Below are 18,971 nucleotides of genomic sequence, written 5' to 3' on the forward strand. Positions count from 1 at the left end.
AGGAGGTGCGGGAGAGGCGGGGCCGCAGCAAGGTGGTGCCTCGAGCGTCTTGACCTTCCCAACATGGCGGAGACCTGGCGTGTGTGAGGGAGGACCCCAGAGGCTCGGAGGCCAATGGCTTATCGCAAGAGGCCGTAGCGGGCGGGGAAGACGGCCGACGCAGGCCCAACCCGAGGCTCGGGAGGTGGTTAGGGAGTGAATTTTCTGGAAGGCGACTTTAAAGGCGCCGGGCTGGAGCGAAGGACGTTTTGGTGCCGCCGCCGCCGCCCGGGTCGGGGAGGGGACGCACTGGTGGCAGGAAGCGAGCTGCGCCAGGGTCGTCGCGGAACCAGCTGGTGACCCTGCAGGATGAACCACAAGAGCAAGAAGCGGATCCGCGAGGCCAAGCGGAGTGCGCGGCCGGAGCTGAAGGACTCGCTGGACTGGATCCGGCACAACTACTACGAGAGCTTCTCGCTGAACCCGGCAGCCGTGGCGGTGAGCGGGCCGCGATCGCGGGCCGGGCGGGGCACGGGCATCCCCGGGAGCTACGCACCTCTACCGGGGCCGGGGTCCGCGACCAGCACGGCCCCTGGAGTTACGATGGGCTCGCCCGCACCCCGCGGAGGTCGAGGTCATCGGGGCCCAGATCCCAGGGTGGGCCTCCTTCTATGCGCCGCAAACGCGCCTGCCGAGGCAGCTGGAGTCCCACGCCCCTGACGCCCTTCACGAGGCCTGTCACCCCTGCATCCCTTTGGGCGGCGGGGCCCTAGGGACCCCGGCTGTCAAAAGCCACGAGTGGAAGACGCGAAGCCCCCCTTCCCTAATGCGGTGGCGCTCGGTGCGCAGTGCCCGAACACACGCAGGTCCTTTTCCCTCCCTAAGAGGAGCCGGAAATAGAATCTGGCTCCTTGGGTATGTGATTGCTAATTGGCCTTGGGGGACACCCTTAACTGCCGCCGGACTTTTTTTTTTTTCTTTAATGCGATAGGTCTTTTCTGATTCCCTCAGGACAATGTGGAAAGGGCAGACGCCTTACAGTTGTCGGTGGGTGAATTTGTGGAACGTTACGAAAGACCGTACAAGCCCGTGGTTCTGCTGAATGCCCAAGAGGGCTGGTCTGCGCAGGAGAAATGGACTCTGGAGCGCCTCAAAAGGAAATACCGGAACCAGAAATTCAAGTGTGGTGAGGATAACGACGGCTATTCCGTGAAGATGAAGATGAAATACTACATCGAGTACATGGAGAGCACCCGAGATGACAGCCCCCTTTACATCTTTGACAGCAGCTATGGGGAACACCCCAAAAGAAGGAAACTTTTGGAAGACTACAAGGTGCCCAAGTTCTTCACCGATGACCTTTTCCAGTATGCGGGGGAGAAGCGCAGGCCCCCTTACAGGTAAATACTGGGCAGTGGTGTGGTTATAATCTTGTCTACAGCAGCAGGAGCAGCTGAGCTCAGTCAGCTAATCTGTTTCCAAAACAGTGAGTGGTTCTCTCTTGGCTGCACTTGGCACTTACTTAGAGGGCTTCTGGTGTCTGCCCAGGGCCTCCTGTCTGGGCATCAGGATTTCTGAAAGCTCCCCAGGTGATTCAAACGTGCAACCAAAGTTGAACCAGTGATCTCTAAGGGATGTTTTAGTAGTTCAAGTCCAGCAGTAAGACATGTTGGTGATTTTTCCTTTTTCTGTTAGGGGTCAGTCCATGCACAATTTCCTCAGCGTTTCTGCGTACCAGAATGTGTGTAGTCTTTGAAATAACGATAACATGTTGGTGTAAAATTAAAGCTTCTTTTGCGGTGTGTACGTGTGGTCAAATTGCACTTCATATCTTGGATGTTTCCATCCTTTAGGTGGTTTGTGATGGGGCCACCACGCTCTGGAACCGGAATTCACATCGACCCCCTGGGAACCAGTGCCTGGAATGCCTTAGTCCAGGGCCACAAGCGCTGGTGCCTGTTCCCTACCAGCACCCCCAGGGAACTCATCAAGGTGACCCGAGAAGAAGGAGGGAACCAGCAAGATGAAGCTATTACTTGGTTTAATATCATCTATCCCCGGACACAGCTTCCAACCTGGCCACCCGAATTCAAACCCCTGGAAATCTTACAAAAACCAGGAGAGACTGTCTTTGTACCAGGTACAGATGAACTGAAAGTACATTCTTTGAATTCAGTAATTTGTAATTTTGGAACACAACTATATAGGGAGAGTCAAAGAAATCCCTCTGCACGCTGACTCTGGGTGAACTGACTGGTTCCCGCCTCTGACCGTGATGTGTTGCTGTGTGGTCACATGCTCAGGGGGGCTGCTGTCCACGTTTCTTGTAACCTGAATGTATAATGACTGTTGATAAACTTCCTGTATGTAGAGAACCTATTCATTTTTATTCCTAGTAGATACTTAGTGTCTTTGTTTATTGAATATGTTCAGGGACTTGTGCTTAATTTCTATAAATGGGGTTTTTGATCAGTGTAGCACTGGGTGGATTGAGTCAGGAAAGAGTGACTTAGGAGCCAAGAGGCAGGAAATCCTACACCTGAAAACTACACTTTGTTTTGATAGGTTGAGTGTGGGAAGTAAGGGTGTTCAAGATGGGCATCCTCCATCTAGAAACTGAAGAACTTTCTCCCTTTACAGTTCTGGTCACAGCTTTGGATTAACAGGGCTTGACACGTTTACTCTGTAAAAGGGCCAGAGAACAGATATTTTAGGCACTGCAGGCTGGGTAGTCTCTGTTGTAACTGCTCAGCTCCGCCCAAGTGGCAGGAAAGCAGCCACGTACAATCCATAAACGAACAGGTGCAGCCACGCTCCAGGAAAACTTTACCCAAACAGGTCGTTGGTGAGCGCTGCCCTCAGGAGGAGCATTTGCCTCTCTGGGTCCTGTGTCTCTAAAGCTGTCCCTTGTGGACAGGAGTCCCCAGGTTCTGAAGTTTGTGTTGTTTGTTATGTGAAGTTTATGTCATGGCGCGATCGCGTGTAGAACCAATCCTGTTTAACTGTTTACTTGTTGGATTTCAGGAGGCTGGTGGCACGTTGTCCTCAACCTTGACACCACCATTGCCATCACCCAGAATTTTGCCAGCAGCACCAACTTCCCTGTTGTGTGGCACAAGACGGTAAGAGGGAGGCCAAAGTTATCGAGGAAATGGTATCGGTGAGAGCCTTTTTTTTTTCTTATTTTTGCTTTGTTCCAACTTCTACCCCAGAGATAAAATGGAAAGAGTCCACTGGTGTCTTAACATGTGCTGATTTTAGACGGGCCTGGGAAAAGCCGGGGCCGCAGAACCTCACGGGGAGAGGAGAGTGGGTCCAAGGTCAGGGCTAGTTCTCAGGTTATTTGCCAGCCTTGAGGTGACAGGGTAAGACTGCACGTTTGATTGAAGCCACTCGGTCAAAACATGGTCACAATTGGGATTGTTCCTCGTTTTCTGTTTTGTTTCTGGTTTGGTTTGGTCTGGTTTCCCAAAGCTAGCACTAGCAAAGGAAGCCGATTTGTTTGGGTTTTATTTTGGTTATTTCTTTTTCTTACCACAAAGCATTATTCCCATTTAAACTTATGACCTTCAGTTCTTGTGAGCGAGGTGACTGCCCTGGAGACTTAGCTCCTCTGTTTATCCACAGAACAGATACAGCACGGGCAGCGGCAGTGCAAGCCACCCCCAGCCACCCCGTGCCACTGTGTCCCAACCCTGACCTGGAGGGACCAGCTCTCGGGGTAAGAGAGGGATTCTGGCTTGTTCAGTGCTCAGCCTCCCTGCTGAGAGGGCCAGCAAGGGTGGTGGCTTTGTTCTCCCCAGACTCTCGGGCATCTGAGGCCCACTGACTCTGTCCCGCAGGCCGCCGCGTGCTGCCGTTTGGTCACGCTGAAGGCCGTCCTGAACAGCAGGTCTTTTGTCCCTGGCTGCAGTGGCCGCCAGAATAGGTTCCAAGGGGAGGGCTGCCTGCTGCCCCGACAGTCCCGTTCAGCTTCAGCTTCCAGCGAGGGGGGACCCTCTCTGTTGCTTGATACTTCTTGTCTCTTACAAACCAATGTAACCAAGCCCAGCTCCCATCGTTAAGTACTGTGCTGTGGAAAGGAGAGGTTAACAAACAACAGCTAGGAAAGGTTCAGGAAAAACGACGAGCGAGAGAGATTGTTTCTCCCGAGGGGAAAACTAAGACTAACTCGAGGAAGATTTGCCTCATGTCTCAGCAGCACGTCTGTCTCGTCTGCACAGCGGGTAGCGAGTTGTGTGTGGCTAGTTTTCCTTTCAGGAAAGCCTGAGCAGCATGGGGGGTTTCGTCCCCAGCCTGTGGATCCGCGTGTCCTCAGCACCGTACAGGCGCGTCTAGGAGAGACAGGGCTCAGCTCTGAGTCTGGGGTACTGCGTGTGGGCATCGCCGCCTGTCCCAGCACTGAGGACCCGGGTCTTGTCTCTCAGGATCTTGAGGCAGGAGCACCCTGAGTTGGCGGTGCTGGCTGACTCCGTCGACCTGCAGGAGTCCACGGGGATCGCCTCCGACAGCTCCAGCGACTCGTCCAGCTCCTCCAGCTCCAGCTCGTCCGACTCGGACTCAGAGGTGAGTCCGTGCTCGCGGCCCAGGCCTCCGGGGCTGGTCGCCCTGAAAACCAGCTGTGACCTTCCCACCTCCTACCCGGGAGGGAGGACGCTGGGAACGTGTTTCGCTTTCTTCCAAGAACTGCAGCTGCCCACGTTCTCGCCGTGGGGTGAATTTTGCCCATTTTACAGCTGTGCACGTACTAGTGAATCGTTACAATCATCTCTAGAGGTGAGAGGAGTGTCTGGGGATTCTGTAAATGACCCGGGATCACACAGCTAGCGGACACTGGTGTCGGGATTCCACCTCCAAGAATTCTCCAAACTCAAAGCCCACGTTAGGAATCTCCCCCATGGATAGTAAATTATAAGCCTAGAAACTCAGCAAATTCAGTCACCTTGTTTAAGCTAACACAACACTGGGTAAGAGCATCCGTGCTTTTAGCAGATGAAATGCCTGTCTCATGACTGTGTGATCCACTGATCCTGCCTCCTCTCTGGAGGAGGCCGTGTGTTTTATGAGTGTTAAGTGCTGTGCAGTGAAATTCCACGATGCCATCGCAAAGTGCTGGCTCTCACACAGTCTTAGAGGTGGATCTTGATTTCAAACAAACACCCCTTCTGTTAGAGAACACTGGAGGGACCCTTGGGGTCTGAGGAGACGGATATCCCGACTGTGTCCTAAATGGCCCTTTTGCCTCAGGGAGGCGTGGACAGTATCGTGCTGTCTCCTGAGGGCCGAGGTTCGTTTAGCGAAGAACTGGGCTGTATCCGACCGAACCCCTGTTTTTCTCCTCCCGTGTCCAGTGCGAGTCCGGCTCTGAAGGCGAGGGGACGATGCACCGCAGGAAGAAGAGGAGGACGTGCAGCGCAGTGGGAAACGGGGACACCACCTCCCAGGACGACTGTGTGAGCAAAGAGCGCAGCTCCTCCAGGTGACCGCGCGTGGCTGTCGTCTGTGTGCAAGGACGTGCCTGCAGCCTGCGGCAGGGCCCTGGGGGGCAGCCTTGTGGATCCTGCAGACCTGGGAGGGCCAGCGAAAGCCAGAGAATGAGGATGCTCTGGGAGTGGGAGTCCAGTCACTTAGCATTTGCTACAGTAGCTTTTTTCTCCGCTACCTATGCAAGTGAACGTGGCTTGTTTTATGCATAAGGGCGAGAATCTACGTGGATGGTGCCAAGGGAACCCTTTACATTATTTAATAATAAAAGTTAAATTCATTTTATATCTTGGGAACTTTTTTCCTGGAGAATACCAGAGTATCCCCTTGTTGCTCTTCTTGTCATGATCTTGGGAGAAGATAGTGTTTCCGCTGGTGGGTGCCCTTGATGGGGAAGTCATAGTTACCGCAGTAAAGGAAGAGGATGCTGAGAAGTTACCCCATATCTTCTGAAGAGCCTGAGGCGTGGCCTCCTGCTTTTTCTCCCAGTTTGCCACTGCTGCTTTGAGCGCTTGCAGATTCCTTATAAAATCTTAATCATGTCTCCAATGGGTTTTGGTTTTTGTTTTAAACCCTATAGGATCTAAATAAATTAAAACTTGAGATAAAAATCCATAAGCTAATCTTTTTGCAAGCATCTGCTCTGGTGCTGGGCACACGACAGGCTCCCACTGAAGCTTGGTGACTCTGCGTGCATCCAGGGTCTTTAAACCCCAGAACCCTGTTGTCCATGTGCTGCTAGTTGAAGTGTCAACTATAGGTAGCATTAAGAGGTGAGGTTTTGGACTTCCCTGGCGGTCCAGTGGTTAAGACTCCGAGCTTCCAATGCAGGGGGCACGAGTTCGATCCCTGGTTGGGGAACTTCCGCATGCCGCCCGACAAGGCCCACCAAAAAAAAAAAAAAAAAGACGTGAGGTTTCAGGGAAGATAGTGAAATACTGAAGCCTGTGGGATTCTGTCTACAGTCCCTGACTGCTGCAGCTGACATTCCTGTTATGTTCTTTGTATCTCCAGGCAGCCTAGCGCTTGCTTAAATGTGATGAACAGGACCTACGTTCCTTTCTGTCGTCTTTTCCTCATTCTCTGGGGTCTGGCTGGAATTCCGTGGGGGAAATTCGGGTGTCTTAATCAAGTGGATTTATCAGACTAGATGGTGCATTTCTCAACCCGAGTTGTCCTTTTCCCAGGCATACTTAGATTTCTCTTCTTGCTTTTTTAAGTTTTTTCTATATTGTAGACTTATATCTGTCCTTGGGGTGTGACTTTGTAAGAAAAGTTTTTAGAGAAAGCCCTGCCATTACATCAACCTGGGGTCCTGGGGGTCCTGCTTTTAACATATCCTTCCAGCTTTGCCGCAGCTGTGCTGTCTACATGCTGATTACAGGCAGTTGTACTTTCCTTGGCAGGATTAGGGACACTTGTGGAGGCCGTGCTCACCCCTGAGCAGAAGCTCTCCCTGAAGTGGCTCCCACGTGAGCTGTTGGCGGCCACCCAACTCAGTTTTCCTGTCTTCTGCTCCTACCTTCTCCTTTGTCTTCTTTGAATTTGGATAATCCTCTCTGGCCCAAGCTCCCGTCTCCGGTCAAATGCTGTTTTTTTCTGCTTACTGAGACTAGATTGTCAAGAAGTTAAAAAACTCTGCATGCTTAGTGAAGCACCGAAGGCCTCCGTGATGTCGCGTGAGAAGGTGCTGTGCTTCTCCTTTAAAACCAAGCTGGTCGACCGCAAGGCTGGAGGGTTGTGATCCTTTGAATGCCTTGTTGCATCTGTTGCCTCGCTGGTGTTGGTGAGGGACTCCCGCCGTCCACGTGGCCGGCTGCACGCAAGCAGAGACGCCGAGAGTGGTGAGCGGTGAGTTCTGTGTGAAGCGATTACGTGTAAGAAGGACCACGAGTGTGCCGCCTTCCTGTGTGCCGTCATCCGTCCAGAAACGCATTCGGTGGCAGTAACCCGGCCACTCACCACTGCCTAGTGCTATCTTAGGATTCGTTACTTTTTCTCCACAATGAGAGAGGCTGTTAGAGTCCAGGGATAATTTTGTCATCACAGAACTTAAATTATAAACAGGGCCAAGTTCTTAAAAGATTTGTCGCCATCATTCCCACCACGTGATCCATAAGTCAGAAGCTCTCACTCTGTAAGAGGGTTCATGATAGTGTCCCCACTTCTTGGACCTGCAGACATTAGGTGGGGATCGTGTTACGTGCTGGGAATAAATGCAGAGGCGGTGCCTCTGGCCTTTGGGATCTGTTTAGGCTTCTAACTAACTCTGGTAGGGACTGCCCAGCGGGTTCCATCTCCCGCCCTGTCAGTTCACCTGCTCGCCTTCATCTGTCCCTAAATTCACCCTAAGAGGGGGTTGTTGAGGGCGTGCCCCTGTGAAAAGCATTTTCTGGGCTGGAATGAGGAAGGGAAGGGCACCGGTAGCTTGGGGCCGAGGAGCTTCACTGGTGCAGAGGTGTGTGGGCAGGTGGCTGGAGCTGTATGGTGTCTCTCAAAAGCCTCCCTTCAAGCGGGTGTGATCAGGGAACTCGTGGTCGCTTCTTCGCCACATGTTCCATGTTTGATAGACCAGTTATCACTTCCTGACTCTCTGGGTTGGTCGTGTGGCTTTTACTCTAGAAGGCTGGTCCCCTGTTTTGTCTTCGTCCAGTTTTCTGCATTCTGAAATGCCAACCAAAACACGCGTCTGGGTTGGATGGAACGTCTGCTCGCTTCCTAACGTCGCTCTACCTGCCACTCCCCCTCCTGGCCCTCTGGCTCCAGTGTCTGTGGTTGTGAGCAGATCCAAACCCTGAGAGATTTTATTCATATTTGAATGGCATTCCTCCTCGTTTTTAAAAAACTTTTCTTGACATCTTCAAAATGCTTTTTTCCTTTTCCCAGTGTTGCTACCGGGCTGTCACACTCACTCCCTTTCCTCTAAAATCCATACCAACTGTGCCTCCCTCCACTTCAGTTTAAAGGATGAAACCACCAAACAGGCTTCTTGCCACCAGGGGGCGTGGTGGGATGCATTTGCAGCAGCAGGGATGGTAAAGTGGAAGTTTGGTTTGAGAGACTAGCCACCCAGTTTTACTTCACCAGATGCCAAAAGTGATTCCTGTTTGAAAAACAATACCCAGATATAAGGGATCCAGCCCGTCTGACAGGCCCGCAGTCACCTCTCCTGAAAGTGCCTGGGTAGCACGGATTACATTTGGGTCTTGCCACCCCACACGAATGACTGTGGGACACTCTTTCGTTGTCTTAACCAGGCCAGAGATTCAGAAGCCCCCCTTTTACTGTCACTGTGGGCCAGGCAAACACACCACTGTGGAAGCAAAGCAGGGCTGAGGTGGGGAAACAGAAAGCAGTGGAGTGTGGCTGGGTGATCACGGTGAGGTAGGAAGCAGGAACCAAGGGTCCATCTGTTCTAAAGTTAACCTTTTCTACCCACCTGGCGTGAGCTACTCCTTTGAGTGGTGTCAAGGATAGTAAGAAGAAAGATACAACATTAAACTATTTTTAGAGATTATTTTCTGAGACGACAGCAGATCTTAAAACCGACAAGCTGGGTCCTGGAAGAAAGGATCCGGACTAATAACTACTGTAGAGGAGGAGTGGGGTGGGCGAGACAAGAGCGGGGGACGCAGGACATCAGGAGGGCTCTGGGTCTTTGGGGATGAGGGAGGTGCCAAAGGCTTTACCATCAGCCCAAGGTGGTCAGTGCTGCACACAGGGGCCTCTGGGGTCAGTAGTGCTGTTGTGTTGAGGGTGATGCCTTTGAGGGGAGAGCCACCAAAAGCAGGGACATTATTCACGTTTTGCTCTCGCTTGCAGATGCCCATTTGTTAATTATTAAAACACACAACAAATGTTTCAGCACCAGGCACTATTCTAGGTGCTGTAGACGCCACAGTGATGAACGCAGCTCCCTGACCTCGTGGAGCTTCACAGACAGTGAAGTTGGCTGTTGTTCACAAGGGCCACGGGTCGGAGTGGGTAGAGCCGTGCACGTCCATCTCCGTGACCAGAAAAGCAAGTTCAGTCCTTACTAAATGCAAGTTTATGAGCTCTTCATAAAAGAACATAATTATAATTATAGCTGTATTTTTAACTTAGGACGCAGCTTCTTTGTGAATCAGCTAAAGGTATTTAAACAGAGGATCAGCAAGAAGGTTGCTGGTGCAAGTGCTTTACACATTTATTAGAGTTTCCGCCTTGATAGGCGTTAGGACTCCAGAAAAGAGTGTGGGGTGGAACCGGGGTTTTGCAGTAAGTGTTGTAGAAACCACTGTCTAGGAAGTAGGCGTATGAGCACGCAGCTGTAGGTTTCTTGAACTGTATGTAGCATTTCCACAAATAAGTCGTTCCTGCTGTGTACTGGGTCCCACTGATGGTTCCATGTGGAGTCTGGTTTCTCCTCATACTCCACCCCTCCCCGGCTTCTGTCGTGATGTTACACGGATGTTACATTGTATGCAGCAAAACTGCAGAGGTGGCTCTCAACTTTGTCTCATGATTCAAGTTCAAAAACTTGGAGCACCTGGCCCCATCCTCTGCTCTCCCGGGAGCAGGAGAACTGGCCCCGCCTGCCTGCTGTCTCCGTGGGGACTGGACACTACAAAGGAACTGGGACTGTCTGCTGAGAGCCTGGTGCCTCCTCCGGGGTCACGTAGAGCACCCTGAGCGCCTCCTAGTTCTGCTTGGGTCTTACCCGTGGGGTCTGCCACCAAATGCCGGTGGGGCCGCAACTGGATTGGCATTTTTAACTTTTCACTGGGATGAAACTTGTTCATCATTTTAAATAAAGCAACTTGATTTGGGCTTGGGTTGTTTGCATTGTCTTGTCCTTGTTTTCATTCTTACTCATCTGAAAGTCAATAAAGTGTACTGAGTTTGTCTGTACAATAGGACCTCTTAGATATACACTTGATCTTGAACAGCTCAGGGTTTAGGGGTAACAACCCTCCCTACACACAGTGGAAAATTCAAGAAAAACATATAGTCAGCCCTCTGCATCTGTGGTTCTGGTTTCTGCAGCCAGCCTCGGATTGTGTAGTACCACAGTATGCGTTTATTGAAAATAACCCGCATCTAAGTGGACCCATGCACTTCAAACCCATGTTGTTCAAGGATCAACTGTATATTTTAAAACAAGGTGGACAGGTGACAAAAATAAGGCCCAAACACTTTGGCTGAAAGTGCCCCCTGGTCAAAAGCCGGCAGCCAAGAGATAAACCTCGCTCCACATTTTATAGCTGTGGGGCATTTTTGATCAACTGCGACTAAAATTCCTTTTGCGTGTCCCCCCAGCACTATGTGATGCAGCAGGACTAAGCTCACCCTGTGTGGCGCAGCCAAAGAAAAAAGAAGCAATAAGCAGTTCTTCAAAAAAAAAAAGAGGCACTCACTCCTTCCAGCATCTTGGCTTACATCAGATATCACTGTACGTTTTCTAAAAACGTATTAAATGCATCCTAAACAAAAACCGGAACCCTGGTTTTTCAGTATTAGGCCTGTGTTTGGCATGATACCTTACAAACTTTGTCCACCCCTTGTTTTTTAAAAATAACTAGAGCAGGGTTTGGGAGTGGTAGGAAATGAAGTTTTCGGTTACAGTGCATTTGTCTCCAGCATACACTGTTCAGTGACAGAGCCCTGGAAGGGTCTGGAGAAACAAAAACAGTAGGCTGCTTTTCCCTCATTCCACCCTCCGACATTCCAGAGTTATGAGAAAAAGAAAGACAGTAGGGGAAATAGAGTTGACCCACGGCACCTGGTGCTGAATTCCTGAAGCCCGTCTTTGGGGGCAGCCTCCATACCCTGAGGCCTGTGTGGAAGGCCGCTGGGTCCAGACCGGGAAGGGGCCTTCACCGGCCAGCACCTAGAAACGTCCTCTTTGTGAAAACGTATCAAAGCAACCCCAAGGAGTAAAAGCAGCTGGTGACGTGTCTATAAAGTGGCTAAAAGTAAGCAGAGTTGGTGTTTTCATTGTCTTACAGGCAGTCCAGAGCTACCGTCTAGTGAACCCTCCTGTCTTTACTTGGCCCTTAGCATCCCCCAGCTAGCAATTCCAAAGTGCTCTAAGATGACCTGCTCGGGTCTAAAATGATGATGCCCAAAGGGCCCCGGAGTACTGGGTATTTCAAACTGCTTTTCAAAAGGATCCTAAGCCCAAAGCGTCGGGCCCGCCCAGGCAGGGAGGGCTTGGCCCTTCTCGGGCCTCAGGAGCACTTCCCAAGGGGCCAGGGCTCTGGTCCCCAGCAGCTTGAGTCACCCGCACCCCCCACCCCGGGTCCTGGGAGGTCGGGGGCGGGCAGGGGGCGGGGCGCGGCGGGGGCTCCGCCCCGAGGCGGGGCGCGGCGCGGCACGCTCCCTCGGGGTCCCAGCGGGCGGGCACTCGAGCGGCCGCAGCGCGATGGAGGCGCCGGCGGAGCTGCTGGCCGCGCTGCCCGCGCTGGCCACCGCGCTGGCGCTGCTGCTTGCCTGGCTGCTGGTGAGACGCGGGGCGGCCGCGAGCCCCGCGCCCCCGGAGCCCGCGCCCCCGGAGCCCGCGCCCCCGGAGTCCGCGACCCCGGCCGAGGCCAGCGGGACGCCCACGCCGCTCGGCCCCTGCGCTGCGGAGCCGGCAGCCGCGCCCGAGGGGCCGGGGGAACCCAAGCCGCCAGACGAGCCCACGCCGCCGGACGAGTCCGCGCCGCCGGAAGAGTCCGCGGTGGCGCCGGCGGAGGCGGAGGAGCAGGCCGCCGAGGAGAGGCAGGTACGGACCCGCCCTCCCGGGCTCCCCTTCCCACTCTGGGGCCAGGCTCCCCCTGGCGCCCCCGGCAGAGCCGAGAACCTGGCCCCCAGTCTTGAGCTGGGCTGCCTCAGGGAGGGCAGGAGCCCGCGGACGGCAGGAAGGGAAGGTCCCGGCGTGCAGATTCAACGCCCTCCCCCCCGAAGTGTCGCCGAGCCTGTCGGAGTTGTGTTTTGTCGCCTGGCTGGCTTTCCTCTTCTTGGCCTCTCCTCCCCCGGCACGGGTCATACCCCACTCCCCACCCCTCAACCTCCAGCCCACGGGTTCCCAAATCCACGTGCATGTGGCTTGTTTCAAGGGCTGCAATGACAGTTGTCTTGATAGTGGAAAATACAATACTTAAAGAAAAGAAAGAAAAAAAGGAAAGCTGCCTTTTCTTTTTAGGCTAATTTGAAATCCAGATTCCTGAGTCATTTATGTGTGAAACCCATTGGGTGGGACTGAAAGAAAGGCACCGGACAATTGCAATCCTTTTTATTGCCGTTTCCAAACTGCACGGTGCTTTGCACACTCCCCCAGGGGCTGCAGATCAGTCGGGCCAGGGTGCAGTGAGGAAGCAGGATAAGGCCCTCCTGCGGCACAGCTGAGACCCCCCAAAGCCGCCCTCCTGCTTCTGCAGTCCAGCAGCTCTGTCCTGACCCCGCGGCCGCCGTCTTGCTTCAGGATATCCAGATGGGCGTCTGATGGCTTGTGGGTACTCCTCTGCCCAGACCGATACACTTTTTCCAATGTATCTCTTTAGATTGGAAGCCTAGTTGCCAGGCGCCTTCCCAGGACTTCAGCACCCTTGGCCCTTCCAGGCCACCAGCAAGGGTCCAGAGCCTGATCAGAAGGCCTTGTTCTGACTCCTGAGGTCCCTTTCTTGGAAGGGAGGATGGCCAGGACGGTCAAAACTGTGAGCAAGCTGCTTTGGTGCGTTGTGAGCACGTCTGCAGCGCCCACTCTGAATTTTGCTGGACACAATGGTTTATACTGGAGAGAATCCTTGCAGGGAGGAGGAGGCAGCGAGGCTGGGCGGAGGCATTTCTCTTTGCTGAGTAATTGTTCCAGACCCCCTGTGAGCAGGCGCTTTGCTTGACAAGAGGGTGACTAATTGTGTCATTAGTGTGTATTCTGACCAGGCTGAGGAGAGCTGCTGTATTCATCCCAGGGAGCACTGAGGCCCTGTGGTTCTTGCTGACCTCACCTGTGGTGATGGCAGGTGGGGTTTGGATGTGTGCTGATGTGTTAGGCTTGCTCCCATATTTAGGATTCTCTTGGGAACAGGGGAGGTATAGGGGCTGTTCCCAGGCTGCCACTTGCTCTCAGTCAGCCCTGCTCCTAGAGTTAACACAGTGGCCCCTTTTCACCCAGAGGCAGCTTCTGGACTGAAGTTTAAAATGTTCTGTAGGGGGCTTCCCTGGTGGCACAGTGGCTAAGAATCCGCCTGCCAATGCAGGGGACACGGGTTCGAGCCCTGGATCGGGAAGATCCCACATGCTGCGGAGCAGCTAAGCCCGTGTGCCACAACTACTGAGCCTGTGCTCTAGAGCCCATGCCCCACAACAAGAGAAGCCACTGCAATGAGAAGCCCGTGGGTACTGCAACAAAGAGTAGCCTCTGCTCGCCGAAACTAGAGAAAGCCCGCGCGCAGCAACGAAGACCCAATGCAGCCAAAAATAAAACAATAAGTTTAAAAAAAAAAAAATGTTCTGTAGGGAATTCCCTGGCGGTCCAGTGGTTAAGACTCCACGCTCCCACTGCAGGGGGCCCAGGTTCGATCCCTGGTCGGGGAACTAAAATCCCGCATGCCACATGTCGCGGCCAAAAATAAATGAATAAATAAATAAAATGTCCTTTAGTGGTGCTCAGTCATCTCGATCCTCTGGGTTACAGCACTTCTGAAAGAACTTTCTACAAGGCCTCTAGGCTCTCAGCAGTATGATATCTATGTAAGGGGTTTAGTGGTTCTTTAAAAAGCAGGCCTGGTTTGCCTCTGGCTGGGAGAAAGCAGGTCCTGTGAGGGCGAGTGGGGGCTTCGAAGGACAAGGCACCTTACGGAGGCTAGTGTGGTGGACACAGCCTCGGAGCTGGTGTGCTGCCAGAGCAGATGACCGTGACAGTTGAGGCTTGTGCGTCCCTCCTTCCTCTCCACGGCCTGTCCTGACGTGATCCACCCAACGGGAGAATTAAGTTTAAGTCCACTTCCTCCTTTGGAGGTCTCGCCCTTCCCTTTTGGGTTCAGGTCTCCAGCCCTCTCTGAGCTAGCAAGCCCACGTCGACTCCAGCTGTGCACAAGGCCCTGGGCCAGGTTCTGGGGGACACAAATATCCACTGTTACCCACTCCCCCGCCTTCCCGGTGGTGGCATTACCCCGAAAGGAGCTGCTAGCAACTGTCTGGAAATGGACTTGGGCATTTTCGAGAGCAGGTCCCACTGCTTTCTTCTGATGATCACACTGCCCAATCCTGGAGAGCAGACCGGAAGGCCCACTGGGGAAAAATAACTCAAGTCTGGGTTTGGAAAAGCAGCAGGGACGCCCTCACCCAGCCTCTCCCTAAGTGAGCAGCAGCAGTGGGAGTGGAGGGGGGGCAGCCCCAGCTGCTGAGAGCGGGAAGGCACAGCCCCAGCCCCGGGAGAGTGGCGCTTAACTCACCTCTCCCCTCCCCCCTGCATTTTCCATTCTAATCCAATCGCCTCCCTTCTTGGCGAGGCCTGGGAGGCCTGGGGCAGCTGCTGCCCACCCTCACAAAGCTGCTTATTGAGAAGGACCCAGAGCCCAGGGAAGCAGCCTTCCGCTGCGGCTGTGGGCCATGGGGAAGCGGCCCCTCGGCGCAGGAGAACCAAGTCGCATGAAGGGCCTCCGTGGGCTGGGAGGCTGAACTGGGACTGAAGAAATGCGGGCAGAGCAGCCAGGGCAGGGAGGCCGAGCAGAGGGCAGAGTTGTATTGTGAAACCTCTTGTCATTTCTCTCTGAGGGATTAGTGTGGGAGCGGGCAGGGGAGGGGGTGGGCATGCCCCACCCTCACAAAGAATTATGGAGAACAGCGTCAAGAACAGGAGCTGGTCCCTTTTAAGCCCAGGAAACGGTGCTTTTTGGGTGCTGAGGTATAGCTTAGGATTTTAGGATTTGCAGGCCTCTTACCTAATGGAGATGTGGATTCCAGCAAGGCTGTATTGTAGGCTACCAAACAGTGGTCATGGGCAAAGGGTCAAGTGTCATTCAATAGTACTAGAGTCAAATCGCTCTGTCTGTGCCAGGACTCAGGCATCCTGGTGCTCGGGCCCTCAGTCTACTCAGAAACGGAGTAGGGACTTCCTATAAGGCAGCTGGCCAATGTCACAGGCAGGGAGACTGTTCGAGATTGAAGGAGACTAAAGAGACAGGAAAGACAAATGAAATGCCTGATCATTCATTGGATTCTGGATTTGGGGTAGGGGGGTGGAGCGGGGGTGTGGGGAGCTATAAAGAATATTTGGGGGACTTCCCAGGTGGTCCAGTGGTTAAGACTTCGCCTTCCAATGCAGGGGGTGCAGGTTCCATCCCTTGTCGGGGAGCTAAGATCCCACATTCCTGGAGGCCAAAACACCAAAACATAAAACAGGAGCAATATTGTAACAAACTTAATAAGACTTAAAAAAAAAAAAAGAATATTTTGGAGATAACTGGATCATGTGTCAAATGAATGGTTTATTAGATCAGTTTATTGTATCAATGCTCACTTTCTTGAGTGTGATGCCGGCGTTGTGATCATGTAGGAAAATGTCCTTGTTCTTAGGAAGGTGCATGCCGAAACGTTCAGGGATAAACATGTCATGATTCACATAGTCCCACACACAGATCATGGGTGTGTATGGAGAGAGAGTACAAAGATGGATGGAAAAATGTTAAGGATTGGTGAATCTAGGTGAAAGGGTGTATGAGTGTTCATCGTATTATTCTGTCAACTTCTCTGTAGGCTTGGAATTTTCCAACATACAATGTCGGGAAAAAGGAACCCAGTGAGGAATTTCTCAGGAAACGGCTTGGTTTTTCGGGCACTCTAGGGGTGCTGGTCTGATTGAGCTGCAGAGCCTCCTCTGTCTGTCCTCGCCATGCAGCTGGGCCCTGGTTCACCTTTTCTGAAGTTATCTTGCTGTTAGGTCCATCTTGTCACCAGCCTTGTCACCGCAGGCCTGCCCCCCGGGAGCTGCAGGGCCCCTAGCCCTCCCAGAATGATCAAGAAGCAGGTAAATCCCATCCCCCATCATGTGTCTTGAGCTTCATTTATTTTTTTTTCTTTATTGTATTTTATTTTCATTTTTTTCTTTTTCATGTCCTGACCTTCGTGGTGTCAGCATGACTCCACTTTTCTGTTCTCTTAACAGAAGCCAGTTTAGTGGAGGCTAACAGATACCTGGCAGGTGTTCATACCACTTTGAGTCCGCTCGGGCTGCTATAACAAAGTACTGTAGATTGACTGGTTGAAACAACAGACATTTATTTCTCCCAGTTCTGGAGGCTGAGAGTCCAAGATCAAGGTACTGGCGGATTCGGTTCCTGGTGAGAACCCACTTCCCAGCCAGCTGACAGCTGCCTTTTTGCTGTGTATCCTCACACAGCACAGAGGACACTCTGCTGTCTTCCTCTTCTTATGAGGGCCCTAACCTCATCATGGGGGCCCCCACTGTCATGATCTCACTAAGCCTAATTTCCTCCCCTAGGTCCCACCTCCAAGTACCATCACATTGGGGGTTCAGCATATGGGTTCTGGGGGATACAAGCAGTCTGTATCAGATCTAGTGGTTCTCTAGGGGGGTGGGAAATAGAAATAATCCAAATGTCCGTTAATTAGGACGTTAGATTAGTAAGCAAATTGGTAGAAATAAGTAAGGAAAAAAGCCGAACACAAAACAGGAATTATGTCTTCACGATCGTCACAATGAGGTACATCAACTAAACCAGATGACGCAGAGGGCTAGAAGCAGAGTTCAACGTTTAGAACTGCAGGAGGGTATGTTTTGTAAAGTTCTTTAAGTTCATAATTATTTTTTCATATGAGAAAGAAGTTGGGGCTTTCCTAATAGCTAAATTTCGTTCATCCTTTCAGAGACAGAGTCTTGTTTGCACATAGAAAGTGTAGCTGTCAGAGTTTTTCTACTTAGTGGGAAGACGTAAACTCCCAAAGAACGTGTTTAAGAAGAAAGCTGTCTGCCTTCAGAGAGTTAGAAATAAAACGCTGAGCGTGTTCACTTTTAGACAGTTTCTTTTTTGTAGTCTTTTCCTTCCCAGACCATCGGCCCAAACCACAGCGTGGGAGGGGTGAGACCAACTTAGACCCTTGGTGGACGTTCTTTTTGAGAAATGCCAAGTCCCTGGTAGCCAGAGTGTTTCTGGAACAACCTGAGGCAGAGTGCACTGGGTTTGCCCCTGTTAAGGACAGATAAATGGAAGAGGGGCCAGAAACCCCTCCTTCTGTCGGGCCCTGACGCACAGACAGAGCTGCTGGCTGCCATTCTGATTGCCTGCTGCCTGATAAGAACCAAAGACGGAAGCCTGGGATGCTAATAGCAATCATTCCTTCTCTCTTGCCGGGGAGGTGGGCACATGGGTCACCTTCTCCTGGCCAAGGTGGCTAAAGAACAGCTAATGAGATTAACCAGCCTGAAGGAAACCCAGTGCAAGAATTCCTGGAACTTGCTTATCTGGTATTTTTGCCTCTGAATAGCCTTAGGACTTGGGGAAGTCACTTAACCTTGTAGATTTCCCATCTACAAAATGAAGGGGTTGAACTAAAATGATGTCTGAACATCTGGAACAATCTGGAATTGTCTGCTTTCTAGTCATCAGCTCTTGTTTCACGGCCTGGGTAGAGGGTGTGTGTGCGCGTGCGCACACGCGCGTTTTTTTTGTTTTTTTTCTTTGTGTGTTTGTTTTGGCTGTGTTGGGTCATCGTTGCTGCGTGCGGGCTTTCTCTGGTTGTGGCGAGCGGGGGCTACTCTTCGTTTCGGTGCACGGGCTTATCATTGTGGTGGCTTCTCTTGTTGCGGAGCACAGGCTCTAGGCTTGTGGGCTTCAGTAGTTGTGGCACGCGGGCTCAGTAGTTGTGGCTCATGGGCCCTAGAGCGCAGGCTCGGTAGTTGTGGCACATGGGCTTAGTTGCTCCGCGGCATGTAGGATCTTCCCGGACCAGGGATAGAACCTGTGTCCCCTGCACTGGCAGGTGGATTCTTAACCACTGTGCCGCCAGGGAGGTCTGTGCTCGTGTTTAATATTTCCAAGTTACAAATCCTGGCAGACATTGCTAACCCTCTGGGCAGTCTGGTTGAGACAACCCTGGACTTGGTCTCAGCAAGGGCCTAATTCTGTGACCTTGGTATTAATACTCTTTCTCCCAGCCAGATTCTTCCTTGCTGAAGGCTCAGTGTCTGAGGTCAATCTCAAGACAAGAAAATACCTCTGGCCCAGTGGCCTCCTATGAAGATCTGTAAACCTACTCCAGGGTCAGACCATTCTTTGTCTTTATTCCTCATGATCTAAAGCTGGTTCCCCTTCCTCGGGTGGAGGCCGAGATCTTAAGGAGATATTAAATGCTGGCCCCCTACATTCTGTATTGCCCTTGGAGTTAGTCGTGGTCAAAATTCTTAAGTCCTGGCTTTTCCCAACACAATGATTTCACTTCTTCTGACCCTCTCAGATCTGATTTTGTCAGTCCCTTAGTTTTCTTCCCTGTCCTTGACCTTCTCTATTAATCCCGAAATGTAGAGA

The 18,971-nt window shown here is 52.2% G+C and overlaps 2 protein-coding genes across 6 annotated transcripts in view; both read left to right on the forward strand.

Annotated features, from left to right (window-relative positions):
• Positions 1-59: 59 nt before the first annotated feature.
• On the forward strand, positions 60-10,272 carry JMJD6 (jumonji domain containing 6, arginine demethylase and lysine hydroxylase). 5 transcript variants are annotated; one of them, XR_010937296.1, is made up of 7 exons: positions 60-477; positions 991-1,379; positions 1,833-2,119; positions 3,004-3,139; positions 3,607-3,700; positions 4,407-4,545; positions 5,331-5,458. XR_010937296.1 is itself a non-coding variant. In XM_067714770.1 (7 exons), exons 1-7 carry the CDS (start codon positions 349-351, stop codon positions 7,093-7,095), a joined length of 1,224 nt encoding a protein of 407 aa, XP_067570871.1. In that variant the 5' UTR covers positions 61-348; the 3' UTR covers positions 7,096-10,272. The 5 variants fall into 5 exon arrangements, 4 of the variants coding, with proteins under 4 accessions (XP_067570873.1, XP_067570871.1, XP_067570870.1 ...); XM_067714770.1 differs by lacking the exon at positions 3,607-3,700 and adding an exon at positions 7,080-10,272 and having other exon boundaries at positions 61-477; XM_067714769.1 differs by lacking the exon at positions 3,607-3,700 and adding an exon at positions 6,870-7,073 and having other exon boundaries at positions 61-477.
• A 1,557-nt stretch (positions 10,273-11,829) lies between these two features.
• Positions 11,830-18,971, forward strand: part of MXRA7 (matrix remodeling associated 7) — a 30,244-nt gene continuing 23,102 nt past the window's right edge. The window contains exon 1 of the mRNA XM_067717239.1: positions 11,830-12,208. Within this exon, the coding sequence (XP_067573340.1) occupies positions 11,867-12,208 (342 nt within the window). The 5' untranslated portion in view covers positions 11,830-11,866. The remainder of the gene's footprint in view (positions 12,209-18,971) is intronic.

This window comes from Pseudorca crassidens, chromosome 19 (assembly GCF_039906515.1).
Source record: "Pseudorca crassidens isolate mPseCra1 chromosome 19, mPseCra1.hap1, whole genome shotgun sequence".
In the NCBI taxonomy this organism is placed as follows: domain Eukaryota; kingdom Metazoa; phylum Chordata; class Mammalia; order Artiodactyla; family Delphinidae; genus Pseudorca; species Pseudorca crassidens.